Source organism: Thamnophis sirtalis, unplaced genomic scaffold (assembly GCF_051295495.1).
Source record: "Thamnophis sirtalis isolate CommonGarterSnake01/CBP01778 unplaced genomic scaffold, rThaSir2_p1.2 scaffold_9, whole genome shotgun sequence".
NCBI classification, from domain to species: Eukaryota; Metazoa; Chordata; class Lepidosauria; order Squamata; family Natricidae; genus Thamnophis; species Thamnophis sirtalis.
Genome location: NW_028261389.1, coordinates 17,035,921 through 17,058,975, shown reverse-complemented (window position 1 = coordinate 17,058,975; position 23,055 = coordinate 17,035,921). Strand labels below are relative to the sequence as shown.

The 23,055-nt window shown below is 41.2% G+C and overlaps 1 protein-coding gene across 2 annotated transcripts in view; it reads right to left on the bottom strand.

Moving 5' to 3' along the window:
* Positions 1-23,055, bottom strand: part of LOC106553070 (sodium- and chloride-dependent betaine transporter) — a 99,236-nt gene that overhangs the window by 19,934 nt on the left and 56,247 nt on the right. For both annotated transcript variants that reach the window (XM_087722939.1, XM_087722940.1), the window contains exons 7-12: positions 21,853-21,987; positions 16,353-16,456; positions 15,017-15,141; positions 13,711-13,823; positions 11,825-11,962; positions 8,600-8,702 (exon numbers count right to left, since the gene is read on the bottom strand). In XM_087722939.1, the coding sequence (XP_087579065.1) occupies positions 8,600-8,702; positions 11,825-11,962; positions 13,711-13,823; positions 15,017-15,141; positions 16,353-16,456; positions 21,853-21,987 (718 nt within the window). The remainder of the gene's footprint in view (positions 1-8,599; positions 8,703-11,824; positions 11,963-13,710; positions 13,824-15,016; positions 15,142-16,352; positions 16,457-21,852; positions 21,988-23,055) is intronic.

Genomic DNA, 23,055 nt, shown 5'->3' with positions numbered 1-23,055 from the left:
CTCAACATTTTATGAAGACTTTTAGAACTAATCCTTTCAAGATGACAGACAGGCTAAAAGGCATATTTATAAAACTGAAATGAAAGGTGAACATTACAGTTTTTATTGAAACATTAGACTAATACCAATGGAATCAGCTCGGTAGCAAATGCCTACTAAATTCAAGGAGACTTATGGCCATAAAAAGCCTTTATACTGAGTCCCAGATAAATTGGACTTTTAACACTTATCATCCTTTAGCATAAAGACAGGCAATCCCCTTGCACTAGTGGACATTTCCAATTTGTATTTGTCAAGAGGCAGTTATGGAAGAGCTTGATTTAGTAACAAAATGGTGGTCACTGCATCATCTGACAAATGGCGCCAATGGAGGCAATTGGATAATTCAAGGAAGAAAAGAGCTTAAGAAGCCTTCTTGTTCCGTCTGAGTCTTTCTAAGCAACATACCCTAGGAGGACAGTCATGTTAGTTTACGATGGCAATAAAATCTCCAAGAAACTGGTAGGATCTTCTCTGAATAACACGTTGTATTAAAAGGCAATAAACTGTCATAAGCTGAAGCTCGCGAGAGGCCTACAGTAGCTAAACTGATGTATGATTGGAATGGGGGGGGGGAGCGATTGGAAAGATAGTTCAGTTAAACAGACACAAGTTACATTTGAGGCAAATTCCAAGTACCTCATCAGTTAACAGTGGTGATGTAGGAGATGAGCCTGAGGGAGGCTGAGCCCGAGGTGGGGGGTGTCAAACATGTCATCAGTCAGTGGTGGGATTCAAATTTTTTTACTACCAGTTTTATGGGCATGGCTTGGTGGGCGTGGCAGGGGAAGAATACTGTAAAATCTCTATTCCCATCCCACTCTAGGGGAAGGATACTGAAAAATCCCCATTCCCTCCTGATCGGCTGGTACTCGGGAGGCAGAGAATAGATGGGAGCAGGGCCAGTCCCAGGTGGTATTTATCGGTTCGCCAAACTACTCAAAATTTCCACTACTGGTTTTCCAGAACTGGTCAAAACTTGCTGAATACCACCTCTGTCATCAGTCAGGAGTTCCTTTGTGCCCACAAGAGATCTAAGGCCATCCCACCATGAATTCCTTATTTACTTCCAAACTGCTTTGACTGTTAGTAGTTCAGATTCACTGTTAGTAGTTCAGTTTAAGAGAACTTAAACTTACAATGAATCTATATACCCATTTGAAATTCCTGGATTGCCTGATTTCCCTGGCATTTATACAATTCAATAGCAGAGTTGGAAGGGACCTTGGAGGTCTTCCAACCCCCTGCCTGGGCAGGAAACCCTATATCGTTTCAGACAAATGGCTATCCAACATCTTCTTAAAGTCTTCCAGTGTTGAGGCATTCACAACTTCTGGAGGCAAGCTGTTCCACTGATTAATTGTTCTAACTGTCGGGAAATTTCTCCTCAGTTCTAATGTCGCTTCTCTCCTTGATTAGTTTCCACCCATTGCTTCTTGTCCTACCCTCAGGTGCTTTGGAGAATAATTTGGAGAATAAAAGCTTGACTCCCTATTCTTTGTAGCAACCCCAGAGATATTGGAACACTGCTATCATGTCTCCCCTAGTCCTTCTTTCTATTAAACTAGACATAACCAGTTCCTGCAACCGTTCTTCATATGTTTTAGCCTCCTGTCCCCTAAACATCTTTGTTGCTCTTCTCTGCACTTTTTCTAGAGTCTCCACAGCTTTTTTACATCGTGGCGACCAAAACTGAACACAGTATTCCAAGTGTGGCCTTACCAAGGCATTATAAAGTGGTATTAACACTTCACGTGATCTTGATTCTATTCTTCTCTTTATGCAGCCTAGAACTGTGTTGTAGGCATTTGACCAGTGATGTTTTAAAAACCTCTCACATGTTCCTATAATTTCAGTTGGTTTTTTTGAGACCAGTTCCTCTCTTGCTTATTCATCAAGCTCTCCTATTTGCCTTTCAGTTCTGAATTATTTCTGGCCATGTAAGAACAGCCTTTGACGTTTCTTTATATAACACAAAGGCAGCACTCTCTCTCCACCCTTCTGCAGAGAAGTTCACTTCATGGAGATTTGATATTTGTGACTCTGCAGACCTGTGTTTCTCAATTTTAACAACTTTAAGATGTGTGGACTTCAATTCCTAGAATTCCCCAGCCAGCGTTGCTGGCTGGGGAATTCTGAGAATTGATGTCCAGGCATCTTGAAGTTGCTAAGGTTGAGAAACACTGCTCCAGAGGTTCCTCCGCAGTAGCTTCCCACATCCATCACTATCGCCTGTGCTGTCTAAGTCTTATATAATAATCTCAACGGATCTGATCTACCCCTGATCTTGGCAGCATAAAGAGAGGTAGAAAAATCTCTGTTCTCTTGCTCTTCTGTAACCTAATCAGCCAAAGAAGATAGCATGAGCCGTCACATTGCAGTTAAGTGCCAGAAGGGAATGAGTGGTGCCCAGTTGTTAAGGCAACATGAGGACGCTTGCTTAGCTTCAAAAGCAATGCTACTGTGGAGAATGAATATTCCCTGGTTGCTAAGCAACTGAGTTTCAAGGCTGTAGGACCATCCTGGAAGTTATACAATCATCTCTGCACTAACAGTAAGATGAATCTGCAGAACTGGAGGTAGCCCCAGTAAACAATACCAATGTTCCTACGACTGGTTTCATTCCTTAATTTCCATTCCCAATAATAAGCGGTAACGAAGTTTTAGATGCTGGCTTCTAATTTAGAACAACTCCCAAAGTGTGCTAGAACTGCAAAGGGTTAGAATCACAATCACGTGGAGTGTTAATACCACTTTATAATGCCTTGGTAAGGCCACACCTGGAATACTGCATCCAGTTTTGGTCACCACGATGTAAAACAGATTTAGAGAGTCCAGAAAAAGTGCAGAGAAGAGCAACAAAGATGATTAGGGGACAGGAGACTAAAACATAGGAAGAACGGTTGCAGGAACTGGGTATGTCTAGTTTGATGAAAAGAAGGACTAGGGGAGACATGATAGCAGTGTTCCAATATCTCAGGGGGTGCCACAAAGAAGAGGGAATCGAATTATTCTCCAAAGCACCTGAGGGTAGGACAAGAAGCAATGAATGGAAACTAATCAAGGAGAGAAGCAACTTAGAACTAAGGAGAAATTTCCTGACAGTTAGAACAATTAATCAGTGGAACAACTTGTCTCCAAAAGTTGTGAATGCTCCAACCCTGGAAGTTTTAAAGAAGATGTTGGATAACCATTTGTCTGAAGTGGTGTAGGGTTTCCTGCCTGAGCAGGGGGTTGGACTAGAAGACCACCAAGGTCCCTTCAAAGTCTTCTATCCTATTCTATTCTATTCTATTCCATTCCATTCCATTCCATTCCATTCTATTTTGTGAAAAGCAGGTTTCCTTCCACCCACCCCTTTTCAATCCTCGCAGGCTGTCCCCTTTGGCAATTAGTTGCAACAACAGCAACAACAACAACAAGCTGGCTGGAAACTAGAAGTTCTTTCAAAGGAATAAATCAGAATGCAGTAAATCCTCACTTTTTAGCAACAACCATCTGCTTGACAAGCAGGGGGGAAATCCTGCCAAGCTGTGGGCGGTATTTTCGAGGCTGGCAACAGACAAGCCTAGAAACATGTGTCTTTATTTGCAACATTTGCTATTACGCTTTGTGGTGTAAACAAAGAGGATCCGGCCTGCCAAATCAGACACCCTGGACATGAGGGTTTTTTCATACCGAAACTGGGTCAGGGTTTCCTAGATGGGAGGATGAGGGAGAACAGAAAGAGTTAAAGATAAAGAAATCGGGGAATCCTTGATCATTTCCAGATGCCCTATTTTGATACGAAAATAGCTATGAATGTTTTGCCTTGCAATAATCTAAAACAGCAATCGCTATTCTGGGTAAATGATGAGAACGTTCTTTTACCCAGTTGTGCATAGGATGGATCTACTGTATTTTTGGGAATATAAGACGCACCTTTTTCCCTCAAAAAAGAAGGTGAAAATCTGGGTGCATCTTACACACTGCATTTTTGGCCTCCCGAAACCCCGCCCCCTTTGCAAAAATAGCTGTGCATAGCCTTTAGGAGCCTTCCCGAGTGCTCCTGGGAGCTGGGGAGGGCAAAAATGAGTGAAAAATTGGCCTTTGTTTTTCTTGATGTTCCCCTCCAGCCTGCAGGAACACTCTATAAGCCTCCTAAAGACTATGCATGCCATTTTTCTTGAGAAAAAACAGACCCGTTTTCACAAAAAAACAGGCCCTTTTTGCTCATTTTTGCCCCCCACCAGCCCCCAGGAGCACTCCACAAGCCTCCTAAAAGCTATGCATGCCCTATCTTTAAAAAATGGGCCAGTTTTCACAAAAAATGGGCCATTTCTGGGGGTCTGCAGAATGCAAAAACTTATTTAAAAATTTGCCTCTTCAAAGTCTTGGTGAGTCTGGCAGCAGACTCCGACAGTGAAGAGGTTGGGGAGGAACTTGGGCCAGTCCTGGAATCTGGGGAAGGCTATGATGGGTGCTTTACATCAGAGGCAGAGATGGGGTCAGGGCCGTCTGACATTTATCAGCTGATAAATGTCAGACAGCCCTGACCCCATCTCTGCCTTCAGAGTTGGAGATAAGTGGGGCAGAAGAACAGCAGGAGCCTCTTCCCGATGTGTGCATGTGCAGAACTGCCAGGAGAAGGGAACAGTTAAGGAACAAGTAAAGGGAGTATAAAGGCACAGGTAGATGCTGAATGGCCCCTCCAATACGGCCCCCACCCATAGGAGCAAAAGGAGAATGGTGCTTGCAGGAGATAATTAGTTCGCTTATTATTGTGAAGATTTTCTTATCTGAGTCCGTGCCTCACAGAGACTCCTTGATAAGTATTTCATTTTACAGCATTGTGACTGGAAGCTCTACCTGGCAACTATCCAAGGACTGATAAGGTCTGTTTTTGCAATTAAACTTTGAAAGGCTTATTGCCAGGACATTTCTGGATGTGAATGCCAGGAATTCACATTAACCAAATAAAAAGGGGTGTTTTCGGGACAAGGAGTCTGTTTTGTGATTCTGTTAAGCCTGGGTCAGAACAGCCTCTTCCTCTAAGTGAAAGAGAGTTAGAAAAGCTAACAAAATTTCCTCAGTTACATATCTGATTTAACAACTCAGAACATGTTTCTCAAACATGATTGACCAAGACAGCCCAGCCCCTCTGCTAATAGGAAAGATTTTTTTTTCCATTTGATTATTAGTAAAGGTAAAGGTTCCCCTCGCACATATGTGCTAGTCACTCCTGATTCTAGGGGGCGATGCTCATCTCTGTTTCAGAGATGAAGAGCCAGCGCTGTCTGAAGACGTCTCCGTGGTCATGTGGCCAGAGTGACTAAATGCCAAAGGCACACGGAATGCTATTACCTTCGCACTAAAGGTGATCCCTATTTTTCTACTTGCATTTTTTCAGTGCTTTAGAACGGCTAGGTTGGCAGAAGCTGGGACACGTAATGGGAGCTCACTCCGTTACGTGGCGCTAGGGATTCGAACCGCCGAATTGCTGACCTTTCTGATCGACAGGTTCAGTGTCTTTGTCACTGAGCCACCATGTCCCTTTGATTATTAGTTATTTGATTATCCCACCTTTATTACTTTTACAAATTTTTACAGTAACTTTACAAATAGTGGGGGAACATATTCAACTTTCTTCCTCTTATTTTCCCCCAAACAACAACCCTGTGAGGTAGGTTACTCTCTGAGAGAAAGTGACTGGCCCAAGGTCATCCAGCTGGATTTCATGGCTAAGGTGGGATTTGAACTTACGATTTCTTGCTTATATGTCCGATGCCTTAACCACTAGACCAAAGAGACTAGTGATACAATGAAAAATATTTTTCTGAGGTACCATATTTTTCAGAGTATAAGATGCACTTTTTTCTCTCAAAAAAGAGATGAAAATCTGGGTGCGTCTTATACACTGAATACAGCATTTTTTTTGCCTCCTGAAACCCCACCCCCTTCACCAAAATGCCCCCCCCCCTGAGCCCCCAGGAGCACTCTATAAGCCTTCTAAAGGCTATACATGCCCTTTTTTGACAAAAACAGACCGGGTCTGCAGAGTGCAAAAACTTTTTTTTTAATTTGCCTCTTCAAAATCTTGGTGTGTCTTATATTGTGAAAAATACAGTACTTTCCAGAAATGACAATGGGTAGCATGATTTTACGTTACCAGAGACACAGGTAAAAATGGATTGTATTAGTGGCTAACTGGACTGAACATGCTGTAGGAAGTGGATTATTCAGATCCTTCAAAATTAGGTTATAGCGGAAAGACATTTTAGCCCAACTGCAAAAGTGTCATACAGAAAGTAACTAAAAATGTGAGTCTGTTCTGATCTTGAATAGTACTGTCATCATCTCACTAGTGGAAAAAGAAACCCTTCAAAATCAAATCTAGCAGCACAACAAAATAAGCGCAGCCCACTCAGAATAAGATAATAAAAATAGGAAACAAGGTTTTCATCCTAGTTCTAAGTATTATGAAGCATTTAAGAGCTTGCAGATAGCATCTATTTAAGATGCTTACAATTGTTATATAAGAAGCACTCTGGATCAAATCAAAACCCTGAGCATTTGAGTCCCACAATAGCTACCAGATGCTAAAGGGAAACCCTCAGTTGGATTCAGTAATTTATCTTGTTTTTTTTCCCTTAGCAACTGAGATTCAACATGAGTTCCCTCTAATGCTTCAGAAATGCAGAATCATCAGGACCAGAAATCTTGGCAGCTTGAGCCAGCAATAAATGGGGGAAATGTGTGTGCGTCTTGTCTTTTGATTTTCCTGCTCTAAAAGGAGATATTTCTAAGGCTTAAGTTCAATGCTTTCAATATTTAATTTTTGCATTGTTTTCCTTGATGTTGTGTAATTATATTATCAGTCATGCTGTGGTGGCTGTATCTAAAAGGGGGGGATGACCCTAGTACTTAATTCAGAGATTAAAATACGCATCCTTGAACTGCATACATAACCAGTTTAATCTAGTGGTTAAGGCACCGGGTTAGAAACTGGGAAACTGTGAATTGTAGTACCACCTTAAGCATGAAAGCTGGCTGGGTGATTTTTTGGGGGCCAGTCACTCTCTCTCTCTCTCAGCCCAATCCAGCTCACAAGTTGTTGTTATGAGAAAAGAGAAGGAAGGGATAGCATGTATGTTCAACCTTGAGTTGTTTGTAAAAATAATAAAGGTGGGATAATAATAACAATAATAATAGTAAAAAATTTAAATTTATCAGACTTGAACATTCTGGTTCTACAAAAAACCACCCTACTTGGAACAGCTTATATCCTCCGACGTTACCTTAACAGTTCCTAGGTCCTTGGTTAGGACTCGAGCTGTTGAGCTACCAACCAGCCCCAAAGGCTGTGAATCTCACCAAAGATTAACCACATAATAATAATAGTAGTAATGATAACAACCGCAACGGCAGCAGCAGCAACAACAACAATAATAATAATATGTTGGGACTCTTGAGTAGATGAAGGCAAAAATCTGATGGAACTGTAAAAACTGTGCTACTTGGAATATCATACATTTTAAGAATTGATACCTAGGATGCTGGCAGCAACCCGTATCAACCATCAGTGCCAGTCAATGATATTTATGATACATTTTTAAATGTTCAGTTGGCTGAGTTTCATGTTTAATGAATAAAAGAGATAATAAATGTAGCCCATCAGACTTCATGTTGGGGCTCTTGAGTAGATGGAGGCAAAAATCTGACTCACCCTTCTTTTTTATTGTATTTTTTCTTTTCTTTTCTTTTTGGGGAAAGTAGGAGTGAGTACTTTAGGGTTTGGAATAGCTTTGTTCAAATGTCTGCCTTAACTCTCACCATTTTTTAAAAGTGTGATGAAAAATTATTCATCAGAAGCAGGACAGGATTTGCCTAATGTATGAACTGAAAAATGAGTGCACCAGCAGATTCATCCCACTAACAGAATTGGGATAGGCATAACTAAATGGGTGGTAAAAGGCGAAATGCAAAAAGGCTGACCAAAACAGAAAGAAATAACATCTGCTTCAGTGCTGGGATTCAAATAATTTAACAACCAGCTCTCTGCCCTAATGACCAGCTGGGTAGGTGGGGCTTCGTGGTCATGTGTCTGCGTGGGCATGGCCAACTCAACATCGCTCAGGTCGATGGGCGCTTCGCCTTAGCTGTTACAATGTCATAAGGGTTAACCGGAGAGGCAGTTTCTGTAAGCAGGGCAATAAAGATTAGGCTAGAAACAACACCAGAATGTTTCCTTCCTGCCTTCCTTATAGGATTAGCCCTGTAAAGTGGAAAAAAAACAAAAGGAGATTTCTTCCAACAACCGGTTCTCCGAACTGCTTAGAAAGTTAACAACCAGTTCTCCTGAATAGGTGCGAACTGGCTGAATCCCACCACTGCTTTGTGGGATTGCTTGGACCTGCTGCCTTTCAGATATGCTGGATTACAATTCTCAGAATCCCCAGGAATGCAATTGAGAAATGCAGTCTTGATGCATCTAGAGAGCTGTTCTACTGTGTCTAGTTCACTCTTAAAGAGAGCCCTGTGCATCAAACATTGCCTGCATGTAATTGGAGGCCTTACATACCGTAAACCCACGCAACGCAGATGACTTCAAAGATGGCAAGAAAGAGAAGGCAGGTGCCGCTGGCTGCATAATAATCAAACAGCTGGAAGATGTACATCCCACCCTGCAAGAACCACAAAGCAAAAGGGTCAGAACCCAAAGCAACAAACATTAAAACCATTTCATTTAATGACCACTTTAAGTTATGGCAGCACTGAAAAAAAAACATTTTTCACACTTAGAACCACTGAAGTATCCCCATGGTCACATGATCAAAATTGGGATGCTTGGCAATGAGGTCGTATGCCAGCGTTCCAAATAGCATCCAAAATTAAATCAGAGTCCAAGGCAAAGTATTACTCAGAGTTCCAATTTATGAAGAGAGCCATGTTGGCAGATCTGGGAAAACCCGAATCTGAAAGCTCCCCGGTTTTCCCCACCTAGTTGAAAGTTCAAGATCTTGCCCCCACACCCCCAAGTCCATCACAGGGTCCAATCTTTCACTGCCATGCTGGCAGTTCCACCCATCCAGTTCCGGTCAGGTGCAGAGGTGCGAAGACAAAGGATGACCTTGGATTTCTAGAAAGAATTTTGTTGTGGCTACATAGTATGTGACTCTTTACAATTCCCCCCTCCCCTCCCATTTTCCCACAATAGAAAATAGCAGAACAATAGAAAGTGTGGCAGGCCAAAGACCCAAAAGAAAAGAAGGCAGCAAGCCTGACATTATATTTTTGACGTTTGCAGTGTTTCGGAGGTCATGTGATCCTTTTGCGACTCTCTGACAAATAAAGTCAAGTGGGAAGCCCGAGTCACTTAACAACTGTGTTACTAGCTTAACAATGGCAGTGAGTCACTTAACAACTGTGGCAAAAAAAGTTGTAAAATGGGGAAAAATTTGCTTTAACACTCAGCTTTCTTATTTAACGATGGAAATTTTGGGCTCAATTATGGTCGTACATCAAGGACTGCCTGTACGTATTGTTTCTCATGCGGTGCTATAGAAATCAAAGAATGAGCAAAAAATATATATCTTGCTTTAACTTTAAAACAAAAGGCTAATGCCAAAATCTGAACCTATCAACTTCTTTGGGGGGGAAATATCCTATTGCCCCAGGAATGTTTTCATAAATTTGCAGTCTTGTCACTTCTCTGATATTTACTCCCCTTCTCCCAATCAGTGAAAAACTTCAGGCATTTTATAAATGGCTTTTATCCTACATCGAGTCTTGATTTCCAAAAATCACAGTTGGATATTATAGCTACCCTATGCTATCCATTCAGAGGCCCTGAAAATAGTAGGCTGCCCTGGGAGACACTGTTTCATCTATGAACAATATATTAATGTTATGAATGAACAAGATTCAAATTCCTGCCTTCCCCCACCCAAATTAACATTTATGACTCTCAAGCCAGATTTGGAGGACACAACTGGCAAAGATTGGTGGTTACCATTCTGATTGCCTCCATTTCTATAGTCCTGAGTTGAAATTATGAGCTTGGAGACCAGCAACAAGAAACCATTCTTGGTAGAAGTGCAATTGACATATGGCATACTGAAGAAAACCAGCTGCCTGTTGTGGTCCACCAGCGGCCAGCAGAGCTGGCAGCAGATTCGGACAGTGTGGAGGTTGGAAAGGAACATGGGCCAATCCTGGAGTCTGGGGAAGGCTCTGACGAGGGCTCTGCGTACGAGGCAGAGATGGGGCTAGAGCTGTCTGACAGTTATCGGCTGCCTTTGGAATCAGACATCAGTGAGGCAGACGAACAGCTGGAGCCTGTTCCCAATGTGCGCCTGAGCAGAGTTGTCAGACGAAGGGAACAGCTAAGGAACAAGGGTTGACTTGGGAGTAAGGCTGCAGGTGGACAGTGAATGGCCCCTCCCAGAGGGAATAAAAGAGGAGCGAACGGAGAGGTGTGTTTGCAGGAGACAATTAGTTCATTCCTGCATTCTTCCCAAGTATTGTGGCGTCTGAAAGATATCGGCCTGGCCACTCTCCAAGCCTGAAAAAGGTTGGTAATTGTGAACTATGTTGAAAGACTGTGGGAGAGGAAAGACTTTGCTGGAGAGGAATTCACTGTAAATTAAATAAAAGGGGTTTATTGTTCTGCGGGGGAAGCCTAGGTCCCATGATTATAGACATTCTGCAACTTAAACCCACTATGCTACCTTCAGTAAGTACCATTGAAGGAAGCAAAGTAACACACTTGTTACTTGAGTAGCAATCAGAAAGGAATTAACCATTCGGTTTGGTTAATTTGGGGGGATTAACTGGGGAGACAAGAATGCCATAATTTTAAAAAAAATCCTGTTCATGTGTTGAATAAGTTCAAATTGTACCTGTGCAATGTGATGCTTTCACTGTATGCATATCCATTAACAAAAGTATATCCTTTCTTCCTCCCCTCCTTCTTTCTTTCTTTCTTTCTTTCTTTCTTTCTATCTATCTATCTATCTATCTATCTATCTATCTATCAATCTATCTATCTATCTATCTATCTATCTATCTATCTATCTATCTATCTATCTATCTAATTTTGAATCAGCTCATACCCTTCATAATGGGACAGAATGGACTTAATCTATTTCCAGAAATTTCATTTTTAGATCTTGGATGCATATCCATTAGTAAGAGTATATATCCTTCCTTCCTTCTTTCCTTTTCTTCCTTCCTTCCTTTTCTTTCTTTCACTTTCTTTCTTTCCTCCCTTCCTTCCTTCCTCCTTTCTTTCTTCCTTCCTTCCTTCCTTCCTTTCTTTCTTTCTTTCTTTCATCAATCAAATTTTAAAACAGTTCATCTCCTTCATAGAGGGACAGAATGGACTTAAACTATTTTCAGAAATTTCATTTTTAACTCTTGGAGGAAAGGTGATAAAAGAAAGATCGCATATTATGTGTGACCTTCTAGACGTTGGATTACAAGAGTCAGTATTTCTAAATACTGGCTATGTTGCCTTGGGCTGATGACAATTACAACCCAAGAACATCTGAAGCAGCACCACTACTAAAAGAAAGCACAACATGGGATAGTGATTTCTTGGAATAGCGACCTGAAAATAGGGAAGAATGCTGGGGGAAGGGAAGGGAAGAGAACATATGTAAACAGAACCCATCTTGTGATCTCATGAAGATTTGGGTAACATAATCACATGGGCTGAAGTGTCGGAGGATAGTTGCTAATATCACAGTAGTAACATGCCATTTGCAGTTGTCTTTTTTCCCTCCCACTGACCTCCATTTCTCACCTCCGTGACCAGCAGCAAGCCAATGAGATAGCAGATCACAGCAATGGCCAGGATCAGCAGCTCCCTACGTCCTTTCTTACGGAAGACTTCCGGGAACAAGTCAACGATGGCAGTTACTAAGCTCTCGACACAGACAAACTAGGGGAGAAAGTAGGTCAGAAGACAGTTGTCAGAAAGTTGCTGGCTCTCAATCTGTTTAGCTCCTTCCCTCTCTTTCCTTTTCTTTCTTTGCTAGCGATCAGCGTCCTGTAGCAATTTTAGCACATGTGCATTTCTCAATACATCCTGCATTAGGCTTGTGATATATTGCTACACATCACAGATTTTCCCATCATGGTTGTGACCTGCCAGCAGCCAGTAGAGCTGGCAGGAGATTTGGACAGTGAGGAAGTTTGGGGAGGAACATGGGCCAGTTGTGGAGTCTGGGGAAGGCTCTGACGAGGGATCTTACAAGGCAGAGATGGGGCTAGAGCTCTCTGACAGTTATCGGCTGCCTTCGGAATCAGACATCAATGAGGCAGATGAACAGCTGGAGCCTGTTCCCAGTGTGTGCCTGAGCAGAGTTGCCAGATGAAGGGAACAGCTAAGAAACAAAGGTCAACTTGGGAGTAAGGCCGCAGGTGGACGGTGAATGATCCCTCCCAGAGGGAATAAAAGAGGAGCAAAAGGGGAGGGGCATTTGCAGGAGACAATTAGATCATTCCTGCATTCTTGCCAGGTATTGTGGTGTCTGAAAGATATCAGCCTGGCCACTCTCCAAGCCTGATAAAGGTCAGTAATTGTGTAATGTTGAAAGAATGTGAGAGAGGACAGTCTTTGCTGGAGAGGAATTCACTGTAAATTAAATAAAAAGGGTTTATCAGGATGAGGACTCAGCTTCGTGCTGCTGGGGAAGCCTAGGTCAGAACAATCATTCACAACACATATACACCCAGGTGAGTTTTAAGAATTCTTCCTACGTGCACATGAGTCCTGAATGGTTTGTATGAACTCTATGGTAGAAAAAAACATATGTTTTTGCCTATGGAGGGCTTCTGATTCTTAGGATTTTTCTGTAAAAATCTGTTCAAATCCAGAGTCTGGATAAAGAATTCTGCTGGATAATCCAAGAGCCTCAAGAACAACATTTAGCTAAAGAGTCAGCAGAAGAAACCATCCACTGGCATTATGCACCTGGGGAGTCATGTGCATCATACATGAATATATGAGTAAATCCTTTGCCAAGTTCTTGCTTCTTTCTTAAGAGCTACTTGAGAAAAAAACAGTTCATTTCGAAGAAGAAAAGGAGAAAGAATCCATTAAAAGGGAGCTTACATTTGCATTTGTACCACAAACAATCTGTGCATCTTAGTCGCATCAGATCAAAGTTCTGCTCTCCTAATTTATATAAGCAATTAAGGCTGAACATCACTTACTCATGGGGCTCCTTTCTTTCCCAAAAAAACAAAATTGTATTTTTTCTGCAAGGTGTATTATATACAAAGATATAAGAATATTCTACATTCTTCGAATTAGATGGAATTAAGAATACATTAGAGCTGGGGTGTCAGACTCGATTTCATTGAGGGCCGCATCAGGGTTGTGGTTGACCTTGGGAGAGGCAGAGTGAGCATGACCAGCTCAACATCACTCGTATTAGGGCACCTGTGGTGGCCCAAATGCTCTGCCAGCGAAAATGGGCTCCTAAGCTCTGTTTCTGGCCACCATGGCCACCTGCAACCCTCCCAAGCTCCGTTTTCTCTGGCAGAAGCACTGTGGGCCAATCCTTTGCTGTTTCCAAGGCAGCCCATGGGCCAGATCTAAGTACCCCATGGTACTCACAGCTCCTGGGCCTTGAGTTTGACACCCCTGCGCTAAAAGGTTAAAAAAAAAAAAAGTCATCATACTTGACTGTCCAGCCCCAAGAAGATCAGCATAAGGAAGAACAAAGAGGCCCACAGCTGAGATATAGGCATCATGGTTACTGCTTTGGGGTAAGCAATAAATGCTAGGCCAGGACCTGTCAATCAAACAAAAAGAAGCAAAGCAATGTTCTATTAGCTTAAGGTGAGGCACCGGCATCCTTTCAACAGTTATCAGATCAGAGTTCCTGTTAAAACTTAATCCCACTGGATACGATGATTGGAGTTGAATGGGAATTCATGCAAAGAATACCGGTTTTCAGTTTCTGCCTTATCAAACATGCTTACTGGATTAAGATAGACAAATACACAGTTATCAGGAGCTACCTGTGTTTTCCAATCTAGTGCCTTCTGGGTATGGGAGACAAAACCAGATAAGCATGGAGAACATCAACCAAATCAGACACATGTGAGTTTCTCTACTCAACGTGTAAAGCAGGCGTCTCCAACTTTGGCAACTTTAAGCCTGGTGGACTTCAACTCCCAGAATTCTCCAGCTAGCTGACTGGGGAATTCTGGGAGTTGAGGTCCTCCAGGCTTAAGGTTGCCAAGGTTGGAGAGACCCTCTTGTTGAGAACTCGTATGGATACTCTTTAAGGAAGACCTCCCCCAATTTAGCATAGGTGGCAATTCACAGAATTCTTTTCCCATGTAAGATTGCAAAGATTCCCATGCAATCTTACACAGGAAAAGACCTGAATACAAGACCAGCATACCTACACCTGTGAAAATCTACGAAAACACACACACATGTGTGTGTATTTATTTATGTATTTATTTATTTATTTGTAAATAAATAAATTTATAAAAATTTATAAATTTATTTATTTATCAATAAGTACAAGGAAACAAGTATGAAAACACATGAAAAATGGCACGAATAAATGAATATAAATAAGTAAAACATAGCCATAAACAAATAAAAAGAGTAAATATAAATAGGACAGGGATGGTAGGCACGCTGGTGGCTTATGCACGCCCCCTTAGGGACACCTTAAGAAACACATAAGGTCCACAGTAGACAGCTTAAGGTGAAAGTATGGGGGTTAGAGGAACTAACCAGGATAAGGTACGGTGTTCCACACATTTACTACTCTATTGCTGAAATCGTTTTTCCTGCAATCAAGATTAGAACGGATTACATTTAGTTTGTATCTATTGGTAGCCCTCGATTTATTGCAGTTGAAGTAAAAGCAGTCATTAACAGGTAAGACGTTATGGCATATTATCTTGTGCACTAAGCTCAGATCAGAATTAAGCTGTCTCCACCTTGCAGCCATCGGCTCCTTACCTGATTCAGCTACTTTCGAAATGGGGACACCTTGTTCCTGCGCCATGAAGCCCAAGACAGAGAAGATGGCAAAGCCCGCCACAAAGCTTGTGGCACTGTTCAGGAAACAAAGCATGAAGGTATCTCTGTGGAAAATTCAGAGAGAGAGAGAGAGAGAAATTGTTGTCATTGGTAAAGATATTGTCAGAGGATGCAAGCTGTTCCAAGTAAAGCTGCCTTTCGCAATTGACTGATGGTGAATTTGTCAATGCTGGTCATGTTCAAGAGTTGCTCCAGTTGTTTTGCAATTACTCCCAAAGCACCAGTGGTGGGATTCAATTGTTTTCACTACTGGTTCTGTGGGCGTGGCTTGGTGGGCGTAACATGACTTGGTGGGCATGTCAGGGGAAGGATACTGTAAAATCTCCATTCCCTGGAACTGGTCTGAACCTGCTGAATACCACCTCTGCAAAGCACTTATGACTATTGGTACTGTTTTTTGCTTTCTTTTGTCACTGTTGTTTTATTTCCATTTCCATGTTTATTTGTTCACTCTTAATTATTGTTAATATTTTTTGCTTTACTCTCCTTTAACTATTGTTTTTGGTAAGTATTATTTGGTGAAGTTGTTATACCATTATTTGGACAAAAAAAGTCTACATGTCAAATAGCTTGCTGGCCTTCACTGTAAAGTATTGTAACAATGAAGACACCAATTTAATCCACAGTATCTCCACATAAAAACTTTGAGTCTGGGGAACTGCTTCCAATTAGATTAAAGTAGATATTTTCAGCTAAATGGAAAAAAATATGATTCAATATAAGGAGGTTCTGTGGGTGTGTATTTGTATGTAAGCATATGAGAGGCCGGAAAAATCCAGAGACAGACAGATACATAAGGGTACTTAAAGTATATTTTCTTAGAAATATTGATCATTGAAGTAGAAGAAATCCATGCAAAGAACGCAAACATAAAATCATGTCTTGTTAGAATATCTTTGCAGAACATATAAAATATATTAAAGGATATTATACACATAGATTAGAGATAAATATTGACATCTCTCTCTCTTTGTGTATGCTTGTGTGTTTTTGTGTGTGCATGTTTGTGTGTCTATATCTATATTTACAGAAATGAGTATATGGTTGTTATATGAAGCAGGCAGCAGGATAAAAGATGAACTGCAATGATTTGAACCCTTCTGGAAGATCCTGCATTTCAGAAGAATTGCCAGACCACAGGGAAATATATATTAAGGAATCCAGTGGATTACGAACACAGGTGGTCAACACACAATGATTAATACTACAACGCTCTAAAAGTCTGCAGAAATTAAAAGTGGTGTTTTACTTCTACCTGTAACAATTGTTGTTATATTTGTTGTAGCTGCCAAGAGCTGTCAAGCATCCTTGGCAAATGGCATATGAAAAGAAGATCTGAGTGCCTGCATCCATCCATACCTGAAACAAGAAAAGGACAATAATTCTACGGTCAGGAGGTAGATCATCAAGAAGAACATGTTAATAGGCAATGCCATCCCTAGAAAAAAATAGTTGGAGAAGAAGTTGAAGTGGTAACAGATGCTCTTGGTTGAAAAATTCACATACTGTATCTGGTAGCTGGATCCACAAATTGAGAAGAATTTCCTACATAGGAGAAAGATGAGGGCAGATCTATTTAGATATTAAAGTATAGATGCATCATGCTGGGGGAAAATGCAGATTGCTGAATTCATGTGCTTTTCCAGTAGTAACGTATGGCTGTGAAAGTGGAACCATAAGAAAGACTTAATGAAGGAAAATGGATGCCTTTGAATCCTGATGCTAGAAAATCTGTTGAGAATACTTTGGGCTGTCTTTGAAGAGGAACAAATAATTCAATATTAGATGAAATAAAACCAGACTGCTCACTAGAAGCATTAATAATGAAGCTAAAGCTTAAAAATTGTGCATACGGAATGCAAAGGCAAGAGTAACTACTGCAGTGAAGCTCCCAAGGCTTAGAAAAATTAAAGTCAATGGAAAAAGAAGTCAACAGAAGAAAAGGGAGCTGCTACTATCACTGATGAGACAAGTAGGAACTTACAAGAACTCAAAGAAGCAGCTACATTGGACCATGAAGGGTTGGAAGTGATGGAGCAACTGATCAAATCAAAGAGTGGAGCACTGAAAAATTCACAAATGATACATGTATAAATCAAAATCTAAAACCTTTTATATCAATGTGAAAATAACTTACTTTGGAAGTCTCCCAAAAAGATTCTGAATAAATTTATCTTACTCACATCCTTTTGTGTTTAATAAAATAGTCTTTATCTTTTATGCTCCTTATAGTATTACAAAGTAGCAATAGCAGTTAGGCTTATATACCGCTTCATAGGGCTTTCAGCCCTCTCTCAGCGGTTTACAGAGTCAGCATATTGCCCCCAACAACAATCTGGGTCCTCATTTCACCCACCTCGGAAGGATGGAAGGCTGAGTCAACCCTGAGCCGGTGAGATTTGAACCACCGAACTGCAGCTAACAGTCAGCTGAAGAGGCTGCAGTACTGCACTCTAACCACTGCGCCATCTCGGCTCTCAGTCCAAGGATGAGCACGAGACAACACAAAAGCAACAACTAGTAGGCTGAAAAGCTGCAGGACTCCCATAAATTGAAGTAGCCATTGTCTACATTGTCCAGAAAATATGGGAGCTGAAGTCCAACACATGCCATGTGGAAAATATTGAGTTGCAGAAGAAATAAACAATTGCATTCTCCTCAACACACACATTCTTGAAATACCCGATAGAGACTCTAAATAGCCTGAAACTAGACTATCCGAAAGGCTGCCTCTCTAAGGTAAACTTTCCTGTATACTCAATCAATATTAAATTTTCTAGGTTTAGCTATGTCAGTCCAGTGTCAGATGTCCAGCAAGGGAATGTGTGAGATGGTAAAATACCCAAGAATAAGAAAAACAAAACCAGCAAAAATAGCACTTTTGTTATTGCTTTAATATGTACAAATATTAATTGGTATTAATATGATAAATATTAGTTTCGTAAACTGCCTTATGATATCTCTGAGAATTAAATATACATTTAACAAGTAATAATAATAATATTTGGCAGACTGGTGCCCTACCAAAAAAATCTTGGCTGGCACTTATAAAATCTGCGCATTGACAAAATTTCTATCTGTCGATTGCAAAAGGCCACACTGCTTGGATCCGCAATTATACTGTGATTCCCTGAAAATAAGACAGGCCCTTATTTTCTTTTGATCCCCAAAATAAAAGCTTGGCCTTATTTTGGGGGTGGTCTTATTATTTTTGAGTTGCAGGAGGCGGCAAGTGTGGGCACCTCATAGCTGCTGCTGTGTTGCAATATTTTCAGGGAGAGCTTATTTTAGTGCATGTGCTCAAAAGCAGGATTGGGCTTATTATCCGGGGAGGATAATAAGGGAAACAGGAAACACATCACAACATCTTAGATTCTTGGGAAGAACTTGTTGCATAGGAAGGCCAATACCGGCTAAAGAACTGGCAGCAATGATTTCACACTGTTGTGTATATAATAATAACAACCAACCATTTACTGTGTATATTTGAGGACTACTTCATTTGAATGTGTGCACTGGTTTTGGTTGGTTGAGGTTTTTTTTTTACTTTTAGCTTGATCTAGATTTATAGAAACAATTTCTATTGTTATTTTATTTGTTTTAATATTTATTTATTTAATAAATTTATACGCTGCCCATCTTGCCAATAGATTAACTCTAGGGAGATGGGAAGCATCTTTTGCTTGGGGTTAATTATCTTTTGGAGTGACTCAACTCCAAACTCATTATCTGACTCAAAAAGAATGTAAAAGTTTTCTTAATAATAAGGGATCAAAAACATGATCAGCTGATACACAGCACAGATGAATAATGACAAGCACAGTGGTCCAACATGTACGTACATCTGGGTTGGAGAGTTGGAAAATACAGCACTTGGGAACCCTGTTCAGGCTAGCTAAGTTTGCTATAAATTGGGATTCAGCCATACCTCCTGGACCACAAGTTCTGCGCCTCTAGTATTAAGCCCTGTTCAGAGATTCCTACTTCCACCCCTCACTCCTTATCATAGCACAAGGTCTCTGAAGGATTCTCCAGGCCAGCTCTCTTCTTTTATAAGGGCTCTTAGGTTGGGCAAATACGGTGGTGGCTTTGAAATAACTTTTCTGTGATGATGTGCCTAGTAACCTCATTTATTTGCTTGGATTTTTTCATTAGACTTCCATGGTACACTGTGACTGTTGGATGGTTTCGAAGATTACAAAACATATTGAAGAATTGCTAGCGCCCAGGTTGAATGTTTCCAAGTTATCCAGAGTGCTACCATGGGAGAGTTCTTAATGTATGTGTTGCAATTTTCCCCGACGTCCACAATTTCCCGATGCATCAGACCATGACGCTCATCATCCCCAGCTACCAGCACAACGGTGGCTGGGGACAACATGTGTTTAAGCCAATGCACCTGGAGAGGACCCAAAAGGGAAAATGATAGATGGTATTTTATGCTTTCATGTGCATTTTGTTTGGCTGGATTTATTAGGTCACGCTTAAGATGTTATATTACTGACAATCCCTCAGGTAAGCAGTTAAGAGTAAGCATGTCAAATAAATCTTTCAAAGATTTCTTTTCAAGCAAATGGTACAATCATCCAGGAAGGAATTTGTTGCAACAGGAGTGAGCATGCAATCGTCCACAGGGTCTGCTAGAATTCTCTTGAAAGACTCTTCTGCTTAAACATCGACTTTTAAAAATGAATACTTGGGAAAATTGTATGCAAAGCCTGTGTATCTTAGGGAAAGATGTACATAGGATAGGCACAAAATACACATCTGGCAGGCAAACCTCAATACAAATTATCCTGTGTGAATGTTTGCATAAATTTGTAGATGATGCAAAACTTTGAGAGAAAGGAGTAACACCAGGGGTGAAATGTTACCAATTTGGACTGGTTTGCCCAAACTGGTAGTAAAAAATGCTACTGGTTTACAATACTATAGCAGAGTTGGAAGGGACCTTGGAGATCTTCTAGTCCAACCCCCTGCCTAGGCAGGAAACCCTATACCATTTCAGACAAATGGCTATCCAACATCTTCTTAAAGACTTCCAGTGTTGGGGCATTCACAACTTCTGGAGGCAAGCTGCTCCACTGATTAATTGTTCTAACTGTCAGGAAATTTCTCATCAATTCTAAGTTGCTTCTCTCCTTCATCAGTTTCCACCCAATGCTTCTTGTACTACCCTCAGGTGCCTTGGAGAATAGTTTTACTCCCTCTTCTTTGTGGCAACCCCTGAGACATTGGAACAATGCTATCATGTCTCCCCTAGTCCTTCTTTTCATCAAACTAGACATACCCAGTTCCTGCAACTGTTCCTCATATGTTTTAGCCTCCAGTCCCCTAATAATCTTTGTTGCTCTTCTCTGCACTCTTTCTAGAGTCTCCATATCTTTTTTACATCGTGGCGACTAAAACTGAATGCAGTATTCCAAGTGTGGCTTTACCAAGGCATTATAAAGTGGTATTAACACTTCACATGATCTTGATTCTATCCCTCTGTTTATGCAGCCTAGAACTGTGTTGGCTTTTTTGGCAGCTGCTGCACATTGCTGGCTCATATTTAAATGGTTGTCCACTAGGACTCCAAGGTCCCTCTCACAGTTACTATTGTTGAGCAAGATACCACCTATACTGTACCTGTGCATTTCATTTTTCTTGCCTAAATGTAGAACCTTACTCTTTTCACCATTGAATTTCATTTTGTTAGATAGTGCCCAATGTTCAAGTTTGTCAAGATCCTTCTGTATCTTAAACCTATCTTCTGGAGCATTGGCTATTCCTGCCAGCTTGGTGTCATCTGCAAATTCAATGAGTTCCCCATTTATTCTCTCATCCAAATCATTGATGAAGATGTTGAAGAGTACTGGGCTTAAAACAGAGCCTTGGGGTGCTCCACTGCACACTTCCCTCCATGTAGATGCGGTTCCATTGAGGACTACATGTTGAGTGCGGTTGGTCAGCCAGTTATAAATCCATCTGGTGATGAGGGTATCTAACCCACATTCTTCTACTTTATCTAGTAGTAGATTATGGTCTACCTTATAATTATGCACAAACCAATAGTAAAAAAAATAAATGCTACCGGTTCAGGTGAACTGGTATTTCCAATGATCAGCTGTGATGCACAATTTATATTAGCTAGAATCATCAGATTTCTTGCTTTCTAGCTAATCTAAGTCACGTGGCACAGCGGATTCCCACCGTTGCTGTTCTACTTACCTTTGCAGGTGCACTCAGTACCAGGTTTTGCCCACCCGTCTAGACGTCATTACTACCCATTTTTGATGCTCTATGCATGTGTGGAGGTGGCATATGTGAGCGAAGCGTGCGTGCGTGCTCACTTTTTCGAACTAGTAGGGAAGGTAAGTTGATTTCGCCCCTGAGTAACACTGAGTAAATGACCATAACTAAATGTAGATGTTCATGCTCCTTATATTAGTTAGGAAGGAGCTCTGATCCTACGAAACGCAGCTGCCCCCATTTTATAAAACTCTAAGGACATAAAAAATCAATCAAAGCCAACAAAAGCTCATCATTTCTTTAAAGCAGCCACATCTTTTTCCAGGTTGTTGTACAAGCCTGAAAAATGCCTTTGCTTTAAAAGTCACTTCGCTTTAATGATGTGATTTAGTGATGCTGCAATAACACTTTCAGGATTGTGCAGGAGTATTGTGCCCATGAAAAATTGGAAGCACACCTGGCAAATCCATTTGAAACGTGCATGATCTGCCAATTGAAGTGCAATAGAAGTTACAACTCACCTGAGGATCAGCCAATCTGGAAACGTCTGGGTTTAAGTAGAATATAATTCCATCTAACGCCCCAGGGAGAGTGACTCCTCGAATTAGCAGCACAATCAACATTAGGTAAGGGAAAGTGGCAGTGAAGTAGACTACCTGGGAATAAAACAAAGATCATTAAAAGTAGTGACTAGCCAAGATCCCTGGTCTTCAGAGCTATTAACTGACACCAGCAGAGGACCAGGGCAGACAAACTCTGGCCCCAAATCTACATGAAGACTATCAACCCATCGTTACAGTTCAAGTGGCATGACCACAACTTTAGAAAAATCAAAGCATACAAAAGAAAATCCCACCCACCCACTGCATCACCCACACAACTGCTGGTTGGATGCAAAAAAATTGTAGGGAAAGCCCTAAAATACGCATCACCCTTAGCAGGTTAATACTAAAAGGCAGATATTATTCACCAGATATCTAATATCTTCATTGTCAATTGGGAGGCTGGTTGGTCTATCTGTTGTCAATAGTTTGGACTCCTTTGTGTATTTAATTTTAGTCCCTTTTCTCAGTGTGTTGCTTTACTTTTATTACTAGAGGATGTAGGACTGTGGTGGCGAATCTATGGCACGCATGACAGAGGTGGAACGCAGAGCCCTCTCTGTGGGCACAAGCACTGTCACCAGCTGCTCTTCTGGTTTCTGATGCGCTGGCCAGCTGGTCCTTGCGGGTGCCGGAGTGCCAGAAAACAAGCCAAAAGATGGTCAAAAATGCCCTGAAAATGGTCCTAAAAACGGCCTGAAAAACAGCCTGAAAAATGCCCTGAAAATGGCCCGAAAAATAGCCTTAAAAACAGCCTGAAAACAGCCTGAAAAATGCCCTGAAAATGGCCCAAAATGGCCTGAAAATGCCCCAAAACAGACTGAAAACAGCCTGAAAAATGCCCTGAAAATGACCCAAAAATGGTGCAAAAGCAGGCCAAAAGCAGGCCATTTTTCAGACTGTTTTTGGGCTGTTTTTCAGACCAAAAGTGGCCCGAAAAACAGCTAAAAACAGGCATGTGTATGAGCTGGTCTTCGGGTTTCTGGCGCTCTGGCACATGCACATGCATGCACATGCATGCGTGTTCCGGTCTGGGCACTTGGAGCCAAAAAAGGTTCACCATCACTGGTGTAGGACATTTGTATTTTTGGCTATCACAGCAATGTCATCAGCATAGAGTAG